The following is a 15,418-nucleotide window of genomic DNA, read 5'->3' on the forward strand; positions in this document are numbered from 1 at the left end:
CATGTGACTACTGGGCACCTGAAATGTGGCTAGCGCCACTTTTAGAAACTGGATTTTCAATTTTATTTAATTTCAGTTTAAATGGCCACATGTGGCTAGCGGCTACTATACTGGAAAGTGTAGACCTAGCAGATCTACACTGTAAGATGCGTAAGACGACCATCGGGTGAACTGGATTCTACCCTAGTTCTGCCACAGACTACTCTATGAGCTTGGTCAAGTTATTTGTTCACTCTGATGCTGTTTCTTTATCTGTGAAGTGATTAACTAGATGATTCCTAAGATTTCTTCTAGATCATTTACACTCTAGTTAAAAAACTGTCATAGAGTGTGACTAAAAATCGCTGCAGTTACTTTCCCTCATGAAAATCAGTCCTTTAGTTACACCATGCGTATTCATGAACACACATATACTTCAAATTATCTATAATACATGAATGAATATATGAAGATGCAAAAGAAAAAGTAGTTTCCTGTTGGACTTAGCCTGCTTAATCCTACTCCTGGCATGCGATGATACTGGATGAGAGAAAAATATAAACAGGATTTCCTTGCATTAGCACCTGATTTATCAATTCATTGATTCATATTATTCAGTCATTCAGGTTATTGAATACACTAAGCACCGACACAATTATTTTGTGATGTGATAAACGCTGTGGAGGAGGGGAGAAGGCAGCTTCTAACAGCCTGGGGGAGTGTGAATGTCTGTGAATGAGGAAGTGTGTGTGAAGTTTTCTCGAAGGAGATGACCGGAGCAGAAGTCTATTTTTTTGAGTCCATTCAGACACATGGCCCCAGTACTGCCCTTAGCCCTGGGCAAGAGGGCTCCTGTGTCAGGATCCACACTTTAGAGATCCCTTCTGGCTGCACACCTCCTCCTGTGGTAGCCCACCTCCTGAACTTAGACTGTACTTTGGGTTCCTGGGACCTTGGGATTCTCTGCCCCAATGACTGGAGCTCCTGTCAAGGACTGTGAATTGTCTCTCTCCCAGGTCTGTTCTTCTGCAGGTGAACCACACCACTGGTGTGCACTACAGTAAACTGGAGGATGGGGCAAAGAGGTGGGTATTTTGAGGCATGTGGATGGAGTTTGATCCTGTGAGCACCCAAATGTCTACATATGAGAGCCTCAGTCTCATAGAGATGCGGATATTAGGTACCCGTGGGAGAGCCGGGGAGCAGGCCTCGGCCCATTTGGAAAACCAAGTATTACGGGCTCTGGTGGGTTGGAAGGACTCTGTCGGTGTGGCATTTACATGTACTTCATGGACAATCAGATTAAGTGAGAATAATAAAGCATTAGAACAGGTGCTAAGGGACCCCGGCAGGCAGCGTAGTGTGCACAACTGAAGTAATGCAGTTTTACCAAAAAAGATGTCATCGTTAATGTCTAGTCTAACAACTAAATATCCTAAAATGATTTTGGTCATTTTGGTTATTTGTGATTTGAAGGTTTGTTTGCCTCACCAGATAAAAATCACGAAGAGAAGCCTGCTACTGTGTCCGATGTCTGCCACCCTGCTGATCAATATGGTTGAGACAGCAAAGTACAATTAAGTAAAATGATAAGTTTTATCAAATCTGTGGGATAGCAGTGCATTATAACTAAATATGTTTAAAGTAAATCTTCACATATTGGTTAATTCAATTTTATTTTAAATGAAGCAGAAGCAATTATCTATGCTTATGTTATTAGCTACCATAAAATACATTATATTCACTTGACACAAATGTATTAAATGTGTTTGCAGGCAAAATCAAAATAAACTAAAAAGTATCTATAACTTCTTCGGATACAATCCAAATTTCACTTTAAGGAACAATAACAGAAAAACTTTTCTGAGTTTTGAACTCTCAGACAATGAATGACAACGAATGACATTTTAAGTACTCTTATAATTCAGAAAGAGATGAATGGATACGCTATGGAGTTTGCATATATTTGGGGGGCAGGAGAGGAAGGAAGGGTTTCAGTGAGGGAAAGTGATATGGTCTATGAAACCTTGGTTATAGACATTTTGGACAAAAAAATAATTTGCAGGAAACTGGGACTAGTTGGTATATTGAATATACATCATTTGTCTTTTATGTTTTTGAGAACTACTATATTTGTCAAAGAAAGAAACAGTAAGGATATCAAAAGGAAAGACACCTTCAAAAATACTATTCTAACAACTATTTAAACTCTTGAAGAACAGAAAAATTAAGACCATTTGTGCCGGGGTTCAGCGCTTTAGCATTTCCAGCTGTGGTCAGTTCTTGGTTTGATTCTTGAGTCTAATTTTATAAGCCAGAGAGATTCTCTCCTTATTTAGATGGAGTCCAGTTTGTTTTAGCTCATGATTCTACCTTTTAAAATCTCCTCTAGAACTTCTCGCAAAACCTGAAGGTCTTGTTTATGGAATAGGTGCACAGCAGGGTTAAATAAATGTGGAACTGCGTGAGAGGCAGGACTTCTTTTTTATTCTATTAGAGATGCTGTTAATCTTCAGATGATTATTTTTGCGATATAAAATATATAGCGTGGATTATGAAAACTAATTCCCCACCGGACACACTCATAAACAGTTTTGAAAGAGCTAATTTTAGACCATTCCTAGTTTTTTCATTTCATCATTAGAGACATTTTACATTTTAAAAAGTTCTCTAGTGCCTCTCAAGATCCTCATGTAAGCAAACACTTCTCCGTGGCGCAAACCAACAGAGGTAGTGGGTTTTGCGTACTGTGGAAAAGATGAGAGCGGTGGTATATATTATCTTCCCTTGTCTGAGCTGGTGGAAGAGAAGGGGTGTGTTATGAAAAGGTGTTGAGGTAAGAAGAGGTGATATATAGGAGAAGGCCAAACACAATGATGGCAACGAACAGGACAAAAGGAATAAGTTGCATTATCAATCACAGTATTTGACACACTCTAATTTAATTGACAGCTATAGTCACACTGTTGTTAGCCCTTATGTCTCATAGAGTGGTCTTTCTGTATGCCACGTTATGTCATTTGACATTTTTGTCTTAACAGCAATACTTCTCATTTATGTAAGTCTGTGTTCCATAAAGCATTTTCATATTTTTATTATTTCACTTGCTTCTCACCATATTCCAGTGATACAGGTGGAATAGGAATTATTGCCTACATTTTATAGATCAGTAAAAAGGATCACAGACGATAGTCATACACTCCTAAGTTGTTCTGAGGCCAGAATTACTAGTAATATGTACTTTTCTTTCTACCAGACTTTGAGTCGAAACACACACACCCACATACGCACACATACGTATAATATTTGAAAGGAAAAAGAAAATTTCTAAGGAAATTTTTCTCCGCATGAAAGCTGCTATTATATTTCCGGTATCTTCTCTCTTTGAGATGGGTTAAAATACACAGGTGCTATTTAAGTTAGTAAACATAGTGATTTTTTTTAAATGATACTTTTAAAAATAATAGAAATATTTCACTTTAAGCAAATATGTAAAAATTCAGTTTGCTGGGAAGAGGAATTAGGGGATTGTATTGCTTTATGAAAAGACTCTGAATGGGATTGCTTTCAATAGCAAAATTTCCCAGCACATTTAAGCTATGTTGATTTATGAAAATCTGATTCATATAGAACTTTATAGGAATACATCTGTTATATAAATCCATGCTCACCTGTAATTTACTGTAGAGGTAACAACTGAGTGATAATAATAATAACATACTCATACAATTCTTCATTATATATTTTAAAGGGCTTTCTCCTAATTTATTGCACTTGTCTTTGGCAACCTTATAGGGGAGGCAGAGAGGGCATGATTTTCCTTTCTTTACAGATGAAAAATTGAGAGGTTAAGTGACTTGCCCAAGGTCAGACAGACAGACCATTCATTTACTGCTATTTGAGTGATGTAGTTTTAACAGGGTAGTCAAGGAAGTAAGGTTCTTCCTCTTAATTTTTTTTTTTTTAACCAGCTGTGAAGGCTATTAAAACAGAGGTGGATGATCTCACAAATATACTGTTGGATGAAAGAAGCCAGACACAGAAGTTACATATTGTATGATTCTAGTAATATGAAATTCAAACACAGGCAAAATTAATCTGTGTTGGCAGAAGAGGGAGATGGTGATGGGGGTGGGTGGGTAAAGGGGGTTTCTAGGATATGATAACCTTCTATTTCTTGATCTGGTTTGTGGTTGCACAGCTATGTTCACTGTGAAAATTCACTGAGATATATACTTATTTGTCTACTTATTAAATATATATTATACAAGTTTTCTTTTAGAAAAGAATTTTACATCTTTAAGAACAGTACAATGCTGTACTTTAGAAGATCACTACATTAGACATATCCTTTGAACATTTGTGATTTCAACTGAGTTTCTCAGCTTCATTTTTTGAAATGAGAATATGAACTGTATCTGAAGAGTTTAAAGAGAGAAGAGAGGTTCAGAGAAAAATACCCAGGATCATCTTTATCTGAAAAGTTGCTATATGAAATGGGAAACCAGAGCAAACTAAGACAATGACATAATTCATTTAGGACTAGGTGGAACATTTATATTTAATGACATTAAGCTAGGAGTGGTAGGGAAATGGGACTAATTTGTTATCCACACCGTGTATTCTAGAGCGTGATGAATTTAAGGAAGATAAGATTATAATTTTTTAAACATCCATTTTTATTTTAGAACTTTGTATATTACGGTGCTGCACTGGGCATCAGGGTAGAAAGCCTGCGGCAATGATAAAAATCATGTGCTCTGCACACCTGGGGACAAACAAGGGCTCTTAAGAATCCTAAGTAGGCTTGGATGTAAGAGTGTATGGGAGGAATATGTTTTGACCGTTATCCACGATAGAAATTACAGGTGCATTCAATTGCATAAAGCAATTTCAAAATTTATATGGTAGTTTTCCAAAAATTCTTCACCCCCTCTGATCCTATAACCTGGAGAGCTAATGCTGCCCTTGTATGCAAAGTTACCACGGATGACAGATGTTTTATTTAATTTTCACATATGGTCTTTTGTTGTTTTTCTTTCATTTTATTCTTTTTAAAAAGAATCCATTATAGTACTCCCAGCCTGATTGTCTGTATCAAATATCTATCTTGATACTGTAGGTCAGAAACAGAGAATTTCCAGGCAGTGGGTCAGGTGTGGTCCCAGGATGCTTCCATTTCACCAGTGATGTTTTGAAGGCAGTTACATGACAGCTAGGACTACAGCTTGCTGAATGTCTCCCCAGGAGGGCTGTTGAAGGCATCCTGTGCAGGGAGAAGCCTTTGACCTTTAGCCCATGCACACATTTGTTTTAATTCTTGACCAACTAGCGTGTTCCTGTGCATTCGTTTCACAAGGACCTAGCTTCTATTTTTTTTTAAAATACATTTTATATCCTGAGCACCTGCAGGCTGCGTGCCACACATCGTGTGAAATGGACATGATCAAGGGGATCGTCATCACTGCATCCAGGGCAAGTGTGAGACATAGTTGTCCTCTGGAATTTGAGTTATAGAGCGTCATCCTGTGTTCCCCAATATTGTTCGTGTCACAAAGTAGGTCAGAAAGGTAGCTCCAGAGACAGGGAGGAAGTGACAGGGAGAGGTAGCTTGAAGGAATTCTACTCTTTGGGGCTCAGTAAGCTGCCCTAACTTCTCTTTCACTGGCAAAGCATAAACAAACTTGAGGAGCTGGGACCTGCGTGTTTACGGGCAAGTCCAAGAGGAATCATTTCATGATCTTTTTTAATGACAGAGATCAGGAACGCACCACTGTTTCTCTCTGGGTGGAAGGACAAATGATATTCAAACCATAACTGCTGACATTTTAACCACTAACTTACCGTTTTATTAACAGTTTCAGGGATCAAGAAGGCACAACTGTTCTCTCCCTTCGGCAAAAGAAAAACCTCTGGAATCACTGTCGAAGGTTTGCTCTACTAGTTCACAGGTAGTAACACCTGGTTCCTCTGACATCTCATTTCTGTTTAAGCTAATAGGCATATCCCTGAATTTAATCTCTTATAACAGAGTCTTCCTCAGCATCCTGTGTCACTTGCTTCACCTGGAATCTCCCTCTTTTTTCCTCCTGTATCAGTTCTGCAGATGTGTTGTCATGTGATCCTTAGCATGTGATGGACAGGCCCTATCACTTCTTTTTTGGTTGTTCGTTTTAAAGGAATACATTTTTTTTCTTTTACCATTAAAAAAAATTGAAGTATAGTTCATTTACAATGTTGTGTTAGCTGCAGGGGTACAGCACAGTGATTCAGTTATCCCTATCACTTTTTAACTTTTACTAATTCTCACTCTTTGTTACAGATCACAAAACAGGCACACTTGTTACAAACAGTCTGGACCACAGTTTTGAGTAACTTGTCTTTTCATTCTTTTCAGTATCGAAAAAGATAAATTCAGATACTTGCCATCAAGCCTTGCTCTCCCGGTTTCCCTGGTTCACCCTTAAAAAAGAATAATGATAATTTTATTAATGCTGTAGACAGTAAAAACCGATTTCAATCTTCTTTTTTTCTTTTTCACAATATCCACTAGGGATCTTGAATGTCAAATATATACTTTTTAGGCTAAAGAAAGGAATGCAAACACAATGTCATTTAAAGAGCGCTGACGTTCTTTCTTCAAATGCATTTTATAAACATTTTAGGATTTAATACAACGAATCTATATTACAGCAGAGATTTAAGAATTATGCCAAGAAGGTATTCTAAATAAAAAGAGTAGGAGTGATTATACTGTAAAGCAGCTATGGGTTCTCTATCTTTTGGGGTTTCATCCCAAGAAAAGGTGAGACATTAGAAGACACTTTTAGGATGAAACCACTACCTCTGATGGTCCAGTGAAAGCAGTCCTAACAACCAGCATATTATGCTGAAAGTCAATTCCTTATTTCATATGACAAATTTATAGCAACTTTTGGTGAGGGGTATGAGGCTTATAAGAAGGTTGTCCTATAGTCTTAAAGAAAGAGTCACTCAAAATAAAAAAATAGTCACTCAAAAATTACATAAATATATACATATAAAAATGAAATCTACAAAACATTAATGACTATGGCCGATTTGTTTTTTCTTTTTTGGTTGCCTTTATTTTCAAATTTTTCTACTTTGTGGATAAATATTTTATTATTCCTTTTGTACTACAAAAACACCGATGAAAATAATTTAAGTTAAAGCAATACATTAAATAAATAATTTAATTCAGCAATAAACCTGAATTTCAGGTCCTAAAGTCATAAGTGTACAAATTTTTGACCTTTTCCATGTATTTCTTTAAATTGCTGAGTTGCCTCTACCCAACCAAACCATTTATCTAGTGTCCTGTGCTACTACTCTATTATTGACACTTGACCAATCTTAGTAGCTAAGTACTAAGTAAATTAGTACTTAGATCTAAATGTTGAGATCGCTGTTAAGTCATTTCTATTAATAAGCTTCACATACAAAGGACAAATGATATTCAAACCATAACCACTGATGTTTTAACCATTAATTTTACTAGTGATTGGGGGGGTCAAGTTACTTGCAAGGGATAAATATTAGGAAGATATACCTCTTTTACTTTCCATAAATTGCATAGGACTTTATTGTCTCTATTTTGATCCTTTGTAAAATGTTATCAATCTCCCACCTAGTTTTTCAAGCTAGTCTTCCGTTTCAACCAAAGGCATTGAGGTACTCTATGGCAGTCAGGACACAAGTGAGATCGGGCATCTCCAATCGCACACTTCTTGAGGCTTACCTGAAGACCAGGTCAGTTGCTGTCTCCAGGCATCTCGCTGTGGTTTGCATGGGTGTCCCGAGGGTTGAGTGGTAAAGCAGATTCCAGCTGGCAGTGCCCTCTCTGCTCGGGGACTTTCCTATCATCCCACTTCCTTCAACCCACTCCGCTCACTTGACCTCTGCCACCCCCGTCCCCAACTCCAACCCAATTCTCAGCCCTTTAAAGGAAACAAAACCTGTGAGAACAACTGATCCAAAAAGCAACTCACAGGCACTCCTGGCATTCCGCGGGGGCCATCTTTCCCTGTGTCCCCAGGAGGCCCTCGTGGGCCTGGAGGTCCTGGAGGGCCTGGAGGCCCAGCCTGTCCTTGGTCACCCTACAATGGAGAAGGGGACAGACCAACAATAACCGTGAAAGATAAAGACCCAGGTCTTCTTTTCAACACTTTAAATTTCTATTATCTAATTCACATTTATACTGTGAAAAGACCCAGAACAACCACAAATGGTAAAGCCTGTAGGCAATTTGCCTGCCAGTAGGAAGCAAATAAATATTCATGCTGGGCGAGCTGAGTAGACGTTGTTGAAATCAAAGCAGCTCAGAAACCAGCACTCTCAGCTCTTGGAAATAGTGTATATGTTATCATGATACTCAGAGCTGGCAGAAAACTTTTGCATAACTTTATCCATGACAATGCTGCATCAGTTATATTCACCTGGCTTAATAAAATGGCTGCATTTATAGTTGGACAAATATTTACTTTTTCATAAGCTATAAAATTAAACATACAAGGCTCTTGTCATGCTGTGTAACAATTTATAAATTACCAAAGCTAGAGAGCTTAGAAACTGGATCTATCACTGCATGTAATTTTTAAGCTTCCTTTTTTTTTTTAATTTAAGAAGAACTTAGATTGGCTTTCTATACCTTTTGGTTTTGGTATTTTCACATACATTTCAAACAAAGGCAGCTCACTAAACATAATTTTGCTCTAGGATATTTTAAAATAAATACCCACCACCCACACTCTGCCTATGAGAGATAAATGGTAAAGCAACAGTATACAGAGTAAAAATCGAATGTAAAGGAGAAATCAGACTTGAGCAAGAATGAGCACTACCTTAATCAGGCGGCGTTTAATGAGCTGCTGATCAGCAGAGAGAAACCCATGATTGATTTTAGGAAACACCATCTGATCAGTCAGGTGAGGTCAAAGGTTGGAGTTCAGAGATGAGAGAGTTGAAGAATAGGCATCAGAAGGCCCCAAGAAAGAAATAAAGATACACACATTAGACTCATAATAACCATCAAACAAAACAGAACTGGCGCTTGTGTCTGACATCGGACCCTCTGGCTCTTCTTGAAAGAAACAGAACCCTGAAACGGGATAGGGAAACCAGATTTTTCGTTAGAAATGAATCTTTTTCTGCTGTGGGCGTTGGACCTCTTTCAATGTTGTATATTCAAGAAGCAGGTAACCTGGGGCCACCTGCATCCTGCACGCTGAGCGGAAAGTCCAGAGACGAAGCGCCAGTTCAATTTCTGTCAGACTCCTCAACCAGCATAACGCGGCACGAACTCGACTGTCATTTTACGGATGCCCGAAGTCCAGAGTACTTAGGATTGTTCAATCCACTGAAAACTGTCACAGAGCATTGCGACGCATGCCAATCAAACCACCGAGGCGTGGCACAGCCTCCCAGAGCTTGCCTGCCTCTCTTCGACTTCAATACGCTCTTCTCTTATAGGCTCAAGATTCTCCTTCTTAATGGACGTTTGACCTCACTGATGGAGGTGAGGTTCCAAGTGCCCAATAACCTGTGTGTGTGAGGAAAGGACTGGACTCGGAAAGCCAGTTGAGCTGTTGTAGCTCGCTCTTATGCTGATTGAGGGCTCTGACTGCGCGGGCATGGGTGCCAACCACGAACCTTGACGGTGAGGATCTGATTACTGTGCAGAGCGGCAACTGTGGAGAAGCCTGGCAGACCCTATGGACAGGGCACAGCACCAAAACAACACGACACAAAACGTCACACAGACATTCCACTGGTGGACAAACACAACAAGCATGTACCTAATGCCACCCCGTCCTGGCTCTAAGTCTTGCCTTGTTTGACACAGTAAACAAAATCAGACACGTGAGGCCCCCAAGCCAACCATTTCTTAAAGGGAACGGTCAGCTTGAGAACTCAGGTACACTGGGATCTGTGTACATACACTTAAGATTTCTGGACTCTTACGTACACAATGTTAGTACAGAATGGAGATAACTACAGACTCCGTTATGAACACAACACTGTAATTTCCCTCTACTGATATTCTGTTTACAACTCAGGACATACAACACATGTATCAAATCTTTTTTGGACAACAGTGAACAGAATTTTGCAGTCAGATCAGATGTATTCCTCAGAATAAATGCAGTACGCGTCAAAAAATATAGTCTTACCACCCACATATCAAAATTTCTGTCTCCAATCATATGATGATTCTCAGGTCTTTCCTGTTTCAGGAATTCCTGCAGAGGTGGTGGATGGAAATCTGTCTCTTATAACATGTGTATTTCATGTCAGGGGGATTTATGGTCACACTCTGCAGTAATCACTTCTGTCATGTAACTTTTCCAAAAGAACTTGACAGTTCACACACCCCCTTGAAGCAGAAAAGTGGTTTTGAATTCCTTAACCAAGGAAAATGGGCAAAGGATATTTTAAAAGCCTGTACTTTACTAGCTTGTACTAACTTGTGTTCACAGGCGTTATCAATTGGGTAGGTCTGAGAGAGAAATTTTGCCTGTGTTCTTTTTCCGACAACATGTGATATCAGAGCCTTGTATTCCAATTTTTTTCCCATAAAGAATACTTTTACCATACAAAAAAGTAAACAACAACCATGATAATATATGGTCTCGAGTGTCTGCAGGATTCCTCCCTATGTTTTCTCCTCCCCACTGCCTTTCCCCTCTTCCCACCCAAATCTACTTCGAGGATATTTCTAGAAAAAGCCAGACATTTTCTAGTTTTTAAATTTTATTAGTTTTGGTATATTTTTCCCCTTCTTTCCTCCTTATTAGGGATATATTTTTCTTAAGAGAGACAATAAAATTGTGTTTGTAGTCTGAGACATCTCTTCAGCCCTAATGCCTCTGATCCTTCTTCTTTAGAGCTGGGACTTCTCAGGAAGCAAGGCCGAGGAAATCTTATCCCTTTTGCCAAGTCCTATCTGATAAGGTTATTAAGTGGCTGGGTAGTTTTGAGGTGACCTATATCCTCTTTTTCTTCTCCTCAAGTAAAAGTCCTTTAAACAGAGACTCTCCACAAATTCAGAAATGCTACAAGTTGGAAAACAGATGTGTACAGTTTGCTTTTGTTTTACTATGGAATATGAGTTTAAAATGTTATTAGATGGTAATGCGCCAGCATCTTTCCATCTGAGACTCATTAGCCCTATGTTACACAGTCAGAATTTTATATATAAACCTCGTATTTATGTAACAAAGAACAAAAACAGATACAAACAAGAAGTCTATGAGGGATCAGCATCTTGATTAGTGGCGATAAATCATAGCGTTACTTTAAATGGGATTATCTAACAAAAATAATTTAAAATTAAAACCCTTTTAACAGCACACATGGTAGACCTTACAAATGTTTTGAAATTTGCATGTATAAATAAGTCACTTCTTGCACTCATATCTGAGCATGACCAGTTTGCTGTTTGATCATATTTTCTAAATGCTTACAAAAAAGCATTCAGTTTTAGAACTTAGTTTGGTTTCCAGTGTTAATGAGATCTAAAGAGAGAAGTAGTTAGATAATTCCCATCTCAGACAGATACTTTTTCTCCAACAGAAAATCTCTATTTGAGGAAGCTGATTTTTTTTTTTAACATCTTTATTGGAGTATAATTGCTTTACACTGGTGTGTTAGTTTCTGCTTTATAACAAAGTGAATCAGTTATACATATACATATGTTCCCATATCTCTTCCCTCTTATATCTCCCTCCCTCCCACCCTCCCTGTCCCACCCCTCTAGGTGGTCACAAAGCACCAAGCTGGTCTCCCTGTGCTATGCGGCTGCTTCCCACTAGCTAGCTATTTTACATTTGGTAGTGTATATATGTCCATGCCACTCTCTCACTTTGTCACAGCTTACCCTTCCCCCTCCCCATATCCTCAAGTCTATTCTCTAGTAGGTCTGTGTCTTTATTCCTGTCTTACCCCTAGATTCTTCATGACCTTTTCTTTTTTCGTTCTTAGATTCCATATATATATGTGTTACCATACGGTATTTGTTTTTCTCTTTCTGACTTACTTCACTCTGTATGACAGACTCTAGGTCCATCCACCTCACTACAAATAACTCAATTTCGTTTCTTTTTATGGCTGAGTAATATTCCACTGTATATATGTGCCACATCTTCTTTATCCATTCATCTGTTGATGGACACTTAGGTTGCTGAGGAAGCTGATTTTATATTCCTCCATCATCTTAACAGTGGACATGCTACCACTGAGGTGCTTAGAGCAACATGTAAAAGATTTCATCAGCGAGTTAGGCAAAAGGACTTCAGGAGTTTACATGTAGCAAAGTAGAAAGGGGACAGGTGGGCAAATTCTCTTAAGTTCTAACAAAAAACCATGGCCTGGGCTGCAATATCCTAGGACTCTGTGCTTTTCAAACTGGGGTAATGTTTGAAAAAAAGCACATGCCAGTGTCCTGGGGAGAGTTTAAAGGCAATAATAAATATGGTACCTCTTCCTTAAGAGTCCATTTCAATGAATGGCGTGTGTATATATATATATGTATATTGGGCCGCATCTTGTGGTATGCAGGATCTTAGTTTCCCAACCAGGGATTGAACCCGTGCCCCTGCAGTGGAAGGGCGGAGTCCTAACCACTGCACTGCCAGGGAATCCCCAATGGTAAGTAATTTGAGACATTTTTATGTAAAGCAAACGTTGACATATTTGGGATAGAATGTAAAACTTGCACAAATTTTTAAAAATGTTACCATTTGACGGTGGTAGAGAACCTCATCTCACAGGGGATATCTCCAGGTCACAGAGACACTCAGCTGATTCTGCTTCCTGCAGAAGGTCTTTGGAGGGTAAGTTTGAAAAGCACTGGTGCTGACTGCTTGTCTGTATGGCTAGGCTTTGCGTGACTCTAACTGCTAGGCTGCCCTAGCTGTTCACACAGACAGCGTACTTTTTCATCACCCGTGCCATTCTTCCACAGTATCATTAGTCACAGTCCTTTCTAAATAACTGGAATGGACACATTTCACTTGGTTTTACATCTTGGAAAACTTGCCTGGTACACAGATGGTTTGAGTGGGTGTGGAAAAAAAAAAACTGGCTCCAGAAAAACAGGGAGCAAGAGCCCAGGAATAAGCTGAAGTACTGAAATAATTTGTACACATTTTCACCCCCAAATATTTTGAGCTCTTAAGAAACTGGATATACAAGCGTGTAAAACTACTTTATAGAACACATTTTCCTGAGCATAAAGACTCAGATACCTTCATGAATCTTCCCCACATTCTGTGAAGTAGGTAACCAACCAGGACCGGTGTTTTGACACCATTGCAGGAGGAACTCTATCTCCCTTCATTGCCTTCTAGAAGGAAAGACGCTGGCCTACCCCAAAGGGATGGTGAACAAATAAGTAACTCATAAGAAATGCTGCTAACTACTTGGAAGCCATAAATTCAAGATACTATTGTCATTTTTATTGTGTACTCAGAAATGATGAGTGTTACATGATTACATTATAGTGAGAAAATTTTGGGTTTTGTCAAGAATATTCAATAAGGCAATGATAGAGCCAGAAACTTAATCCAGGAATTCTGATTCCAGACTTTGTCATCATGAAGTTTTGTGTTTATAATGTCTCTCTGCTTGTTTTATAGTTTAAGTATTAGAAAGCTTAAAAATTGACGAATATACAACAATATTTAAGAAGTATTTACTGAGTCCCTTCTGTGCAGTCTTCACTGTGCTAGGCCCTGGGGATTGAATGGAAAGGACCCTAAGCTCACTGGGTTTAATGTGTGGCGGGGAAATAGGAAAAAATAAGCAGCCAGTAATGATAGGAAGTAATAATCATTACAATGGAGGAATGAAGGGGCTGCAAAAGAAATAAAACGTGCACCTAATGCAAGGTTTGGGCAGCCATGGAAGACTCCCCAGCCAGGTGAAAGAGGGGATGGGGGTTGGCAAGGCAATAGTAAAATCAAAGACAGAATGACCATTTAGGAAGATGTCACAGTAGTCTAGTTGAGGGACTGTGTCCTAGAACTAGAGGAAAAACTGATAGTTTCGTGTGATATTAAGGAAGTAGAATCCATAGGACTTGTAGCTTGGCTGAGAACATAAGGGAGAAAGGGGAGCAGAGAATGATCCTAGGTCTCTAGGTTGAGCAACTGAAGCATGATAGAGGGAACACTAGAAGGAAGAGGGTTTTCTGGGGCATGCAGGTGGTTTCAGATGATGAGTTCAGGTAGCTTGCTGAATTTGAGGTGTATATGGACAGCCAAGGGGCAGACACTATTTTATACGTGCATATAAAATAGTCAGGAGAGAGGTGGGAATCACAAGTCATAGGGCTATGTGGGGTCACCTCGGGAGGCTGTAGAGAGAACAGACCTAGGAAGGAACCCTTGGAAAGACTTTGATTTAAGGGATGAGCAGAGGAAGAGGTAACTACAAATAGGATTAATAAAAAGTGGTTGTAGAAACAGGAGGAATGTGAACTCTCCTAACAAAGATTCTGTACAGGCAAATGACTCAAAGTGGTAGACACACTTGACTTCACTGTTTACTGCATCATTAATTATGCTGAATAAATGCACATAAATGACCCATAGTAAGAACAGGCTAACAATGGCCAATATCACTGATGACGGATGCTTACTAGTAAGCACAAGGGAGTGTCCGTGAGGTTGTAGAGGTCTGGAGGAAAAAATAAACAATTATTTTAATTATAAAGGTGGTCAAGGGGCCCCCATAGCAAATCATATTGGAAGAAAAGATATGTGTTATGCTGAGAAATGAGAATCCCTGAGTTTCTCCATAATGTAAACAGCATCATAATTCTGTTTACCCAAAACATATCACGCATTGCGACACAACCATTATAGTGGGTATGTGTGCAGCATAAATAAAGACAAATATTCCTAGAAGTTGATAAAATGATTTCTAGCTAAGAGAGACAAGATGGGGAAATATTATAATAGATAGCAAAAATATTTAGGTAAAAGAATAACTTTAGTTTAACAGCAGGAACTCTTAGAAGGCTAACTAAGGAAAAAAATTAAAAGAAAGAAATTTGCTGCTAAATCATTCCATATTGCAGTAGATGGCATAATCTGTCTGAATAGAAAAATCAACCATATGAAGCTAAACAGCTAAAAGAATCCTTTGAACAACCAAATAATATGAGCCCTGGAGCCTGTGAAAATCAGTATTTATAGCTGGCTGAAAAAGACTGTCTTATGATAATTATGGAAAGAACTAGCTTTCTGTAGTTAAATTAAATATTTGGCTCAAAAAGTTAATTTTTCCTTTTTATAGATACTCCAAGTTCCATGCTATTGTGTTCTATCATAAATGTTAACCCTAGTCACTCCAGGAATTATCTTTTATATGTATATGATAAATGTGAATTTACAAATTACTTAGAAGAGAAAGAGAA

General features: G+C 38.6%; 1 protein-coding gene across 3 annotated transcripts in view; it reads right to left on the reverse strand.

Moving 5' to 3' along the window:
• The window catches only part of COL25A1 (collagen type XXV alpha 1 chain), a gene marked incomplete at both ends in the record, with an annotated part of 461,173 nt that overhangs the window by 113,181 nt on the left and 332,574 nt on the right, over nucleotides 1-15,418 (reverse strand). For 2 of the 3 annotated variants that reach the window (XM_082653474.1, XM_082653475.1), the window contains 3 exons: nucleotides 6,406-6,441; nucleotides 7,989-8,096; nucleotides 9,649-9,708. In XM_082653474.1, coding sequence (XP_082509600.1) covers nucleotides 6,406-6,441; nucleotides 7,989-8,096; nucleotides 9,649-9,708 — 204 coding nt within the window. Of the gene's footprint in view, nucleotides 1-6,405; nucleotides 6,442-7,988; nucleotides 8,097-8,840; nucleotides 8,913-9,648; nucleotides 9,709-15,418 lie in introns of all 3 variants that reach the window. The other variant, XM_082653476.1, reaches the window with a different exon arrangement.

The sequence above is a fragment of the Grampus griseus genome, assembly GCF_964374135.1.
Source record: "Grampus griseus genome assembly, chromosome: 4".
Classification (NCBI taxonomy): domain Eukaryota; kingdom Metazoa; phylum Chordata; class Mammalia; order Artiodactyla; family Delphinidae; genus Grampus; species Grampus griseus.